This window comes from Bacillus rossius, chromosome 1, assembly GCF_032445375.1.
Source record: "Bacillus rossius redtenbacheri isolate Brsri chromosome 1, Brsri_v3, whole genome shotgun sequence".
NCBI classification, from domain to species: domain Eukaryota; kingdom Metazoa; phylum Arthropoda; class Insecta; order Phasmatodea; family Bacillidae; genus Bacillus; species Bacillus rossius.
The window spans coordinates 261,448,802-261,462,120 of NC_086330.1; the positions used below are offsets into that span (position 1 = coordinate 261,448,802).

Consider the following 13,319-nt stretch of genomic DNA (forward strand, 5'->3'; position numbering starts at 1 on the left):
GACTAACTAGCAGAAGATAAAGAAAAGTTTAGGGAAAAATTCCTTCGCCCGAGACGATTACATCCTATAGCGCAGTAGAAGGCAGATCTACACGCGATTTATTAGTCGAGGAGCAACTCGACAGAGACGCCGATGTAGTCAGCCCAACAGCCCGCGAATTAATTCCAACATGGCGGCTAGATCGTCTAAAAAAGGATGCTGGGACCCGGGAGGCCGAAGGGGAGATGATATGGCTCAGAGCCGAACGGAGCCGAAGACGTCCGAGGCAAGGTAAAACAAAGGTCTGTTGCTTGGTAAAAACCTCTATAGCCGTCGAGCGCCGCGCGCTCTATGGAGGGGCAGTCGAACTAAGTTTAATTCTACTCGCAAATATCGCGCTAGGTTACTTACAACCAGCATGAGCTAAAGGGGGGGGGGGGGACAAGAGTGCGCTCTGGCGGCCAAAAAAGAGAGAGGGAGAGACTTAAGGACACGACCACTAGAGTGCGCCGAAAACCAGGGAAAGAGAACTAGGATGAAAAAGGTTTGATAATACAGAAGTCTGAAAAAAATTAAATAAGAATAAAAATTTAAAAATTTTAAAACATTAAAAATAAACTTAAAATTTAAAATCTGTACACCAATAAACGGCACAGGAGAAGTGGGGGAATGTGAGGGTGGTCATTGAAAACTTGAAAGAGGACAAAGTGTGAGGAAGGGGAGGTGAAACTAAAATGAATGAAGATAATGATAAGGGTATCCATAATAATAAGGGGTGAAGGGGATATAGGTGGAGGGGAAGTCTATCATGTGATGTTCAAAGTTTCTACCAGTAGTACTATGATCTTTGATGCAAGAAATGGCAGCCGGAGTGTGCCACATGAAATTTTGAAAGTGTCAGCTGGGAGAGCTAGTGGCATCCCTCTTTGACGTCAGACTTATTTAATAGAGTGCACCACAGTCGTACACACCAAAGTGTTACAATTCATACACATGATGTATGAGTAAAGAACTTCTAAATTTTACATGTACATGTCCCTCCTGCTCCCTCACTCACCCTCTCACACACTCCTCTCCTCTCTTTGTCCCTTTTCCTTTTAATCTTCTCTCGACCTCTCCTGTCTTTCTCTTTCTTACACACACTCTTACTTCTTCTTTTCCCCCATTTCCTAACCTTTAAATATCGTACCCCCTATCCTCACTCCACCAAACCTATTTTCCTCACACACACTTACATACTCTTCCACCTCTTTCATGTTCTCTCCCCTCTCGCATTTTCTCTTCCTCGTATACCTCTCCCTTCTCCGTCCCTTATTCACTCTCCTTCACACAAAACTCACTCACTCTCACTACCAATTCTCTCTGCCGCACACAAAAACATATATACAGACAATCGTTCCCTTTCTCTTTCTCTATCTCCTAGAATCACAAATCACAACCTTAAGGTAAATAATTTTTTAAAAATGTATACTATTTTTAGCTGGATATGTTTTTTGTCTTTTTTGATCTTTTTTAGTTATGCCACACTCAGGTATGCAGATTTCCTTTCAATTACATAAAATATTTTCTTAACATTTAAAAAAATATCCCTTCACTGACGCAGGTGCTAAATGAGAAGCTTAAAGCAGTATGTACATATGTACATGTAATATTAATTTACAAATATTTAAAATTAAATCAATTTCTGTACAAGGAACAAAAGTTATTTTTCTAACACCTTCTCGAGAGTATATCAATTTAAACACGAGTATTAAAAAAAAAACACAATTAGGCATAACCATAAATAAAATTACGTAAGAGTCCTTAACTCAGAACAAATTTTAAATGCACTCTCACGATGCAAATCGCCTGGAACTTCCACAGCTAGGCAACTCGCAATACAGTTTTATTTAGGTATTTCTACGCACTTCGTTTAGCAGACTCAGTGCATGTTTATAATAAGCCAGAGTAACGAACCATTGCATTTATTGCATGCCTAGTAATTTTCCAACTATATGAATATATGTACTATCAATTTAATCACACATAGGAGTATATATTGAAAAGAAAAAAAAATATGTAAGACCATAAACAAAATTATATAATATTAATATCTGGAAAAAATTAAAATATGACTTCACGATGCAAGTAAACCTAATTTCCACGACAATTCAAAAACATTTTGTGTATAGCTAGGTTCATCACTTGCACAGAAGTTAGCCTTCCGAAAACACGCTACGCAAAAAATCATTGCCTCATAAAATTTACACCACTCCACAATGACACCTGCACAAATTAATGAAGGAAAATCATCAACAGTAGAAACACGCACACTTCCTTAAATATTTTACGTTAAATAACACACGAATAAAATGGATGAGGCAAAATGATAAAACATTCAAAAACAATCTGCTATACACCTAAAAGTCCACAAAAAACTTCGGCACTCGCATATCATAAAACAAATTAACAGAGTGAGAAACCAATACAAGAATGACCTGTTTACGCTATTATATAATTCAGGGAACATTCTCAAGGATCATCGCTACTAGATACTAGATTTCGTATAAAAATAGCATAATAGACAATTTCCTTAAGGAGGCATCTTGGTTACTAGTATTTTTCTAGGTTTCAAAGTGTAGTAATACAATTACTACTATTTGGTGATTTTGCCATTGAAATTGGTATATTTTTACTGTGTTGTATTAAATTTACATTTGCGATATATGTGTAATTTTACACAAATGCCAGATGTTTACTACAATATTAAGTATATTCACACAGGCTATGAATATGTAAAATTGTACACATTTCACTATTTTTTTATTACATCTATAGCTTAATCCTGCTAATGAAAGTTGTGTATTTTATACAGTTTTTAATTCTATCACATTTTAATGACCATAAAATAACTAACAAATTTCAGAAAATATTCTTTGCTTAGTATCAATAATGTATAATAATCAAATTAAAATAAGTTGTATATGATGAATCCTACTAATATTGTAAACACGAAAGTTTGTAAGTATGGATATATGGATGTTTGTTACTCTTTCACGTAAAAACTACTGAATGGAATTGAATGAAATTTGGCCTACAGCTAGCTTATAACCTGGATTAACACATAGACACCTATATTAATATTAAATTCCATCCCTAAGGAGTGAAAAAGTGATAATTTCATTTTATAACAGGGAAAAAAATCATACATAGTAGGTCATATACATACAAATAGTGAGTGAGTGTCATTTCTCTATGTCTGACACACGATCATACACATAGTAAGGTCTGGCAAATTAATATTTTTCTCCTTGGTGAGACCAGTTCCCTTAGTGGGGCTCGCAGCGGCTAGCAAAATAAAGGCGCTAATAACAGTTTTGTTCTTAACTTCTTCAATAGATAGAGTTGCCTTGAATTTTAAAGCACCATCGTTTGATGCGTTTGTCACGTCTTAATTTTCGTTTGTTTGTGCCGTATGCGTTCCTATACCATTCATCCGATTGCGATGAAATTTTGGTGATTTGTTATGCGCATGCCCATGAAAGTTACTGAGACGGTAAAACTATTTTTCAATAGTTGGAGCACGAATCGTGTCAAAAAATGTGTTTATTTAATTTTATATAGCGGCACTTCGTCTGTTTTTGTTGTATAAGTGCGCACGCATGGCACAATTTATTTAAATACTAGTTGCAATACCTGGCGTTGCCCAGGCTGAACACAGGGTGAAGGGGACATTTTTCGAAATCAGATGTAGTTAGTAATTTTCTTCTTTATTTGAATGTCAAGTGTGAACATTAATTTATATCACTTTCAGATCCCAACAGACGTTGTTCTGCCAGTTTATAGTTATTTACCTGGTCTGTATGTAATTTAGACTTTATAAAGCAATATACAAAAAAGCTGAAAAATAAGAGATTACTAATATTGAAAAGATTCCATTATCTAGCTAATGCTCGGCCAGCATTGCAACGACTCATTCAGTTTTGTTTTGTAATATGTTTGAAGTAGTTCCACATGTACAAATCATGTAACCATCTCTCTCTATATATATCTTTATCTCTATATACATCTATATACATCTATGTATCTCTCTATCTCTTTTTATCTCTTTATATTTACATATATACTTCCCACTATCTCTATATCTTCTATATATAAGTCTCTATATAGCTCTATACATATATAGGTATATCTCTTTATCTAACCCATTTCTATCTCTATACCTCGCTCTATCTCAACTTATCTCTCCGTCTCTACCTCACTCTCTACATTTATCACTCTATCTCTGTCTCTCTTTTATATTTAAATAAATTGTGTCATGCGTGCTTACTTATACAACAAAAACAGACGAAGTGCCGCTATATAAAATGAAATAAACACATTTTTTGACACGATTCGTGCTCCAACTATTGAAAAATAGTTACACCATCTCAGTAACCTTCATGGGCATGCGCATAACAAATCACCAAAATTTCATCGCAATCGGATGAATGGTATAGGAACGCATACGGCACAAACAAACGAAAATTAAAGACATGACAAACGCATCAAACGATAGTGCATTTAAATTTCAGGGCAACTCTATCTTTTGACGAAGTTAAGAACAAAACTGTTATTAGTGCCTTTATTTTGCTAGCCGCTGCGAGCTCCACTAAGCGGACTGGTCTCACCAAGGAGAAAAATATTAATTTGCCAAACCTTGATATGTGTATGATCGTGTGTCAGACATCGAGAAATGATACTCACTCACTATTTGTATGTCTATTTTTTTTTCTGTTATGAAGTGAAATTATCACTTTTTCACTCCTTAGGGATGGAATTTCATATATATATGGGGTCTATGTGTTAATCCAGGTTATCAACTATCTGTAGGCCAAATTTCATTCAAATCCATTCAGTAGATTTTACGTGAAAGAGTAACAAACATCCATCCATTAATACTTACAAACTTTCGCGTTTATAATATTAATAGGATAAAAGAGAGACAGAGATAGAGTGATACACGCACACACACACACACACACACACACACACATATATATATATATATAGAGTGATACAGATACGGAGAGATATGTTGAGATATAGCGAGGATAGAAAATGAAATGGGTTAGATAAAGAGATATACCTATATATGTATAGAGCTATATATAGACTTATATATAGAAGATATAGAGATAGTGGGAAGTATATATGTATATATAAAGATATAAATAGAGATAGAGAGATACATAGATGTATATCGATGTAGATAGAGATATATATATATAGAGAGAGTGATGGATACATGATTTTTACATGTGGAACTACATCAATCATATTTAAAAAAAAACTGAATGAGGCATTGCAATGCAGGCCGAGCATTAGCTAGATAATGGAATCTTTTCAATATTAGTAATCCCTTATTTTTCAGCTTTTTTCTATACTGCTTTATAAAGTCTAAATTACATACAGACCAGGTAAATATCTATAAACTGGCAGAACGTCTGTCGGGATCTGAAAGTGATATTAAATTAATTTTCACACTTGACATTCAAATTAAGAAGACAATTACTAACTACATCTGATTTCGAAAAAAGGTCCCCTTCATCCTGTGTTCAGCCCGGGCAACGCCGGGTATTGCAGCTAGTGGTAAATAATACATTAAAATGGCTCATATGTTTGTTACGATGCCATGAAGATACTCCTACGATCGGCGGGAGCAGGAACCACACGCGGCGTAGCGCAGATGGCGACCTGCCCCCGCTGCCGTTCGAGCCGCACGACCACCCCAACTGGCAGCTGTTCGAGCACGAGCAGTGCGGCGCCGTAGCGACGGACAGGACCGCCTATGGGGATGAGGTGGCCTTGGGGGACTTCAGCTGGGTTGCCAGGATAGGCTACATAAGTGAGTACAACCACTACTAGCGAGGCGGCACAACTGTTATGTTTTACACTCACAGGTACGAGGGCCCGACTTATAACGCCGTTTTTATATTCCTGGAAAATGCTGGGATGGTTATTTATTTTAGACCTTGGTCAATTCTTCCTTATTTTCCGTAAACAATGTTCGTTGGCATGACACGCAAAACATTATAAAAATGAAAATATGAATAACAAAGTTATCTCTTAGAACCACAAACTAAAAGTTGAAATTAAAAAATTTGCTAATTAATTCCCAAGCAATTTCTACGAGAAATTTACACTTTGTTTTATAAATTTTATTTCTGCATTCAGGTACATAAGTGTAATTTTCTAAAAGCATTAGCTTTAGGATAATTTATAATGGAGATGAATAAAATGTCAATAACCTTGATTCATATGTTGTTGATATTAAAGTTAGAATGGCACACAAATTTATACCCAGTGTGTTTCTGGCAATTTTTAATATAATCAGAAGTTCACAATAGATTAATTGCATTTCAGTTGATAAAGTTAAAATAATTATTTTTATATTTTTTCCGTTTCTACTATGCATAGATAGTACTGTAACTGCAAACTACATGATTTTGAGTTCTCAATCTGTCCCATCATATTCAAAATATTTACTCGTACACAAGAGACGTACCAACGGGTTTTTATTTGCGTAGGTTGGCAATGTCAACAGTTGCCGAATGGAAAAGATGTTGGCCGCCAGAAAGTAAACTAACATAACCTGACTTTGTTACGTTCTTTGAATTGTTCTTGAAATGGGGAATATTAATTTAAATCATTATTTTGACTTCATCATGTAAAACTCCCGTCAAAGATGCACGCGCATTTCATTGCATTTCCATAATTTACTACAATTTAACCTTCAATTTGCTTATAGAAGTATAACTTCAAAAAGAATTCCCTACTGAAAACCATAAATTTCCATGATTTCAAATCAAGGGCGCTGTACCTCGGATGCAAAGCTATTGTTTGAAGCTGATTTTAAGGAAAAGAGCACAGCATAAAGGGCGCCACTGAATGCATCTACTTGCACTACAAAATGCCTTTGAAAATCCACCAGAGCCAGCACAGGAGAATTGGCAATAGTCTGTTTCTATTTTTAAAAAGCTACCTATTGGGCGTCCCCCCCCCATTGAAAAGTAGTTTAATTTTTTCCTATGCTGATTCAGGGGTGCACACAAATTAGAGTATTTTTCTATGAAGCGACTAAAGTACCCCATAATACCTATAAATCTCACAATCTCATGTGACGGTGGTGTGGAAATTCTGGATTGCCTTTATTTTAATTTGATGTATCATCATTTTTCCCTTTCCTATTAAACGTTTTTAGGAATTTTATTTTTGTACGGACCTAAGAACCTACTCCGGGTTTACAGTGCCCCCCTGAGTGCCTCAAACACCTTTCCCACATACTCAAGATATTCTTTAAATGTTGCGAATAAATACACATGTCGTCAAGTAAACTAATAACAAAATTGAACTGAAAATCCTTTTAAATGTGACATAAGATGCGGGATAGACACTGTGACCTAAAGTTTATCCCAAAGGTTTCCACTGGTAATGCACCTAGCGAGTGACAAAACCAGTGCATTTTCTACTGGAGGGGTCTAACACACACTCATAAAAGGCAGCGTTGAGATTAAGTACGGTGAAATACTGGGCATGTCCCAGGTGTTGCAGAACAGTTTCAATCTTCGGCAAAAGAATACTGCCTAGTTTAATGAGGTCATTAAAAATTCTATAACCCAGAAAGATCCGAAATTTTCATGGGTTTTCCTATGAACCAGAAACGTGGGAAAGGCATATGCTGAATCGGCGGCTTCGATAATGTCTTCAATTTTTAGGTCTTTAATAATCTGCTAGAAAATCTGCATTTTAGGTGGTGAACATTTTTTAAAAACACAACGGTCATCCAGCAACTCAATTTAATACGGCATTATCCACATTTTCCCACCCATTCCATGATAACGTCTAGAAAATCCCGTGATAGCTGTTGAATTTTCTCCTTTTAGTTTATTGAGAGATGCTCTTTCAAACATTCCAACCCCGCTAACCACTCTGGCCTTCATTTTAAGTTTACATAACTCCATTCATTTATCATTATCAAAAGCAAAACTAACGTGTTGGTTTGTGCAAAGACAATGGCCTGTGTGTCTCTTAAAAAGTCCCAGCTCAGTATCATTTTTTCCATCAAATTTGGCATGACATAAAAACATCTTCTCCAAGAGTAATGAGCGATTAAAAAAAAAAACATTACATTAGGCATTTTTCTATGCGCTTTACCAGTGGCTAAATGCACTTTAAAGCTTTATTTAGTACTCAGTAGCAGATATATGCTGATCATACAACTTTACCCATTCACTTATAATTGTGGCACTTTTCATCTCTGCTAAGAGCTGTTTATTTCTAAAGCGCCAGATATTTAACTCATTTTTAAAAAGACATCTGCCCGCTCAGTGAACACTTTTCCCAGAAAACCACACTGAAATATCCCACCCCTGTTATTACCTCACTTTTTGAGATAACTGGCCACCCAGGGGTTATTTTCTACAGAAATAACTACCTACTTTCCACCTTTCTATTTTTCCCTTAGAAACATCTCCACTGATGTTTTTCTTGAACCACACGCTACCTTTTGCATTAATTTCTTGCTACGCAAGAACTTTGTCCAAACCATCAAATTTGTTCCCCCATGTATCTCCGTTCTCACTGAAATTATGATTACATTGCTTTATTTAACCCCTAATCATTTCCGCACGATTTTGCCTCTAACTACTAGATGACTGCAACTGTTTAAGATCCCCTGTATCCTTGACTCTTTTGGATGCCCCAATTCTTGACCTCTTACACTCCTTTCATTACATGACAGAGCAATAAAACAAATATTGTCCACGCATGCAGCCCATTCACTAATGTCATATATATTCCTACATTCGAAAATGACTTCAAGCTTCAAATTTTCTATCAAAATATTAATGTACTCATTCTCGCTCATGTCTACTTTTAACACATACGTATGATTTAATACATAGTGCACAAAGCACAAACTTTCCTCCCCATTCTCATGAAAATCATAAATGTGCGCTCTGATTAAATCCCCTCTCTTTTTGCAAGAGCATAAAATTATTCACAGTTCCTCTTTTCATTTGGTCCAAACCTATACTTGCGCTATACTTCCTAGACAGATCTCACGTCATGTTCCTTAGCAAAACGAAAATAAAACCGTAATTAATTAGCCCTCATTGCCAAAAATAATTTGCCTGAGCCGAACTGTCTGCGACCAGGCAACAACGTAAGAGCTGTTCCGCACATGTGCTGCTAAGCTGGAAATTTTATACCAAAACCTTCAATGCCACTTTATTTTTTAATTAGCGTATCTATACTGACCTGACCTCTACAAAAAAGTCACTCACTTCAAGGCCCACATTACTGACCTTATTCAACGCTCCATAATCAGTCAAATGTTCTGACAGATCTTACTTTCTCACTATTTCTACTCCACCATAGGCCATAATTGTGATGAGCAAAAAAGTTATCTTAAAAGTGCTTAAACAGTATTTAAGATGAAACGGGACAACCCGACTGCGACTCTTACTAGCAGAGTGGCGCAGACTTGAGGCTTCTATGCGGGTGGAGGACACAAAATTTAGTCTGAGGCAGGCTCGATTTACCTTGAATTAAGTATCTAATCTTCTTACTCTGACTTGAGAACAAATAAAACAAAAAGCTTAAAATGTTGTTCACTGTTCTCTTTACTATTCAAAAACGTAAAATCAATGATATTAGAATATCTAAAATGATAAACATGGCCTGGGTGAACACGCAATGATAATCTATACTTCCTACCGGGGCGCACCTCCGAATTACCCAAATAAGATAAAACATTAAAACCTAAATACAATAATACTGATTACAATAAATAAAATACTATGGTGATTTGATTTACAATTCATTACCGTGCATATATTCGCTAATCCATGCAACAAGCTCATGGCTATTTCAACCATGATGTAAACATTAACGTAAATACTGATACATAACGTAAATCTCATGCTAAATACAACAAGAGAGACAATGTTGTTTTATAAATTTTTAACAAAAGTTGGAGAAAATTTGGCCGAAACTACACGAGATGTCAAACTGTCTTATGTCTCGTGACGGTAAATTAATTATACAAAATCTCATTTAATAAACATAAAAAGTAGTATGTTTTGGGGGCTCCTGAAACAGGGTTCAGGGTATGGTGACTGTGGTGTCGACCGCCATCTTGGATCGTGACGTCACGGCGGCCATCTGGGATGGTTGTGACCTTGACCTTTAACCTTGACCTTGACCTTCTTCCCTAAAAATTGCCAAAAGTTGCCAAAATTGGGCAAAAATTGCCCAAAATTCCTCAAAATTCGCCAAAATTTCCATTTATATGGAAAAAAATTCCGCCAAAAAAACTCAAAAAATTAACACAATTCAAAAATTCGGATTTCGAAAATCCTCAAAAGTCGTTTAGCCCAAGAAAGAACTCAAATTACTAAAAACGGCTTAAGCATCCATGTCTAAAGCCTCCGGTAAGCCATTTATAGGAATAAGGATACCATGACCACCATTTTGAATTATGATGTCACCTTTGCAATTTCGTTGCTGCCGCCATCTTTAAAATCTTCATTTAATATCCGATTTTAATGAAAAAAAAATTAAAATTTATAAAAAAATCAATTAACAAAATTTTTGATAAAATTATTAAAAGAAATTACTTTTATGACACGGAGCTTGGAGTCCTCGGTTCGAAACCGTCGAGTGCAAAAAAATCAAAATGGCGACCGATCCTTCCCCCGTGGTAGGTACACGCAGACTGGCCCCCACCACTTTGTTAATAGCATATATATCGTCAGGTAACATGACATCACCTCCGCCATCTTGAAAATCCATAATTTTTATGTTAGAAAATCGGGAAAAAAATTAAAAATCATTAAAAAATTAATCAACCAAATTAAATAATAAAAATCCTTAAAACCACCATTGCACTTTTCGTGACGGCCACCATCTTGAAATCATCCACTGGAGACCACCATCTTGTTTCCGTCAGCTAGAGTGTGCTGATACCATGTTAGTATAATTTTCTGGTCATCATACCTATGTACTCAACTGCTGGCATTGAACTTTGACCTTGACCTTGAAATTAGACATTGACCTTGATCTACGACTTTGACCTTGACGACTATCATGGATCTGACAATTTGCATTCAGTACATGCTACCAGGATCTACCACATGCTAGTGGTCATTACCACCATCTTGTTTTCGTCTGCTGGAGGACACCATCTTGTGTGTGTACATGTCTTACCATCATGCTAGTTTTATTCTAACCCGATAGAGTGCAGTAATTATTTATTACCGAGGTGCCCCCGCCATCTTGAAATTTTGACTCCATCTTGAAATCATGTAATTATTTAGCTAGAAATGCGGAAAAAATTCCAAAATTAATTTAAAAAATGGCAATCATCTACAGATTAATTCGATCTGCTCCTGTTCTTGGTTCGATACTCGATCGATGTAATAACGTTTAATTTTATGTTAAAAAAATAATAATTTCAATAAACCATCTTCAAAATTCTTAAAGAGACTTTAAATCATATACTACCATTATCCTATAAGCCATCAATACCAGCATCTTGGAAAATTCGTAATAATTAACCTAGAAATTCAGGAAAGTTCAAAATTCATTAAATAAATTTGCAAACAATATACTGATTAATTAGGTCGACTAAGGTCCTTGGCACGATCCTGGACTAAGCTAAAAGAAATTTTATCTAAATACCAGAAAAGTGTAAGGTTCGAGAAATAAAACACCACAAGTTCTTTTACAAACATAATATTTACTACAAAATTTCTATCCTACTACAGGATCACTTGCGAAAGCCAGCAATTTTATAAACATTTAGCCCTGCATAGACGTGCAAAAACTACTTCTTATAAACATTTAGCCCTACATAGACGTGCAAGGACTACTTCTTAGCTCCAGATGCTTCAACAGCTCCAACAGCTCCAAATGCTACAAATGCTGCTAATGCTCCAAATTCTCCAAATGCTCCAAATGCTCCAAATTCTCCAACAGCTCCAAATGCTCCAAAGGCTCCAAATGCTCCAACAGCTCCAAATGCTCCAACTGCCTTTTCTTTCAACAGCTCCAATGATATTGGGCTACAATGCTATGAGTCTAAGAGATTACGAGGCTACAAGGCTACGAGTCTAAAAGGATTTAGCTGGTTACGAATTATACATGGCTGCAAGACTGCATGACTAAAAGACCGCATGGCTACGAAACTACATGTCTATGAAGCTATAAGGATACAAATCTACTCGGCTACAAAAGGTCCAACAACTCCAACACGCAATGTACGCAATGTACGCGCAATACATGTAATTTACGCGCAATAAATGTAATGATTACATAGTACACACAGGAAACGAAATGAAGAAATAGAACACACACAGGAAAAAACGGAATGTACACACAGTACACACAGGAAACGGAACGTACACATAGTACACACAGGAAACGGAACGTACACACAGTACACACAGGAAACGGAACGTACACACAGTACACACAGGAAACGGAAGGAACACACAGGAAACGGAATGATCACATATACAGTTGCGGAAACACAGGCTTAGTTGAAAATCAGAATACAAGAAATAAAAACATTAAAATTTTACTTTAAATATTTAATTTATTACTCAACATTACACAAATACAAGTAAAATAAGCCATTATTGTATGTAGCCAGCTTTCCTCAGTTCTTTGAGTATGAAGGATATTTCTTTGATGCACGAATAGTTTCCTGCACAAATTGAGCCATGTACAAGTCTTAGCCGGTCAACCAATATTTTTGGATCTTTCCATGATGTGTAATCAATCTCTTCTACCACCATCTTACTTGCTTGTTTATTATACATACTTTTAATATCACAATCGTCCCAGTGATCATAATAAGAATTATCAGATTTATTTATTATAACACGTCGTTTCCTTCGTTTCGGGCTCAGGACACCGCCACATTCTTCGATCTTGTCAGCTTTAGGTGCTTCATCACAGTCTATGCCTTTGTCAATAGCCTCAGAGTCACTGTAACAATCACTGTAGAAGACATCCTCGTCACCCAGATTACCGTATGAATTCGATATCGATGATGTCGAAGTGTGTTCATCGTCTTCATGCTTCCTTTTTAGGAGTCCATCATTTTTACAAAGAATGGAGGATCTACTGAATATAGGCTTGAATGTATTCTCACTTTTCACGGTGTTATACTTCCATTAGTTTCAGTCTTCAATTTATGTTCTTCGTCACGATCGGGTGAGCTAATACCATCACGCTCAGAACAAGGAAAATTATTGTCGTAATGCAGATCACTCTTATTTAGTCTAGTGGATCCATCGATGTCCTCTATGCCG

At 36.1% G+C, this 13,319-nt stretch overlaps 1 protein-coding gene across 4 annotated transcripts in view; it reads left to right on the plus strand.

Moving 5' to 3' along the window:
- The window catches only part of LOC134527532 (CLIP domain-containing serine protease B4-like), a 57,123-nt gene that overhangs the window by 25,569 nt on the left and 18,235 nt on the right, over window positions 1–13,319 (plus strand). For all 4 annotated transcript variants that reach the window (XM_063360285.1, XM_063360284.1, XM_063360287.1 and 1 more), the window contains one exon: window positions 5,639–5,845. In XM_063360285.1, the coding sequence (XP_063216355.1) occupies window positions 5,639–5,845 (207 nt within the window). The remainder of the gene's footprint in view (window positions 1–5,638; window positions 5,846–13,319) is intronic.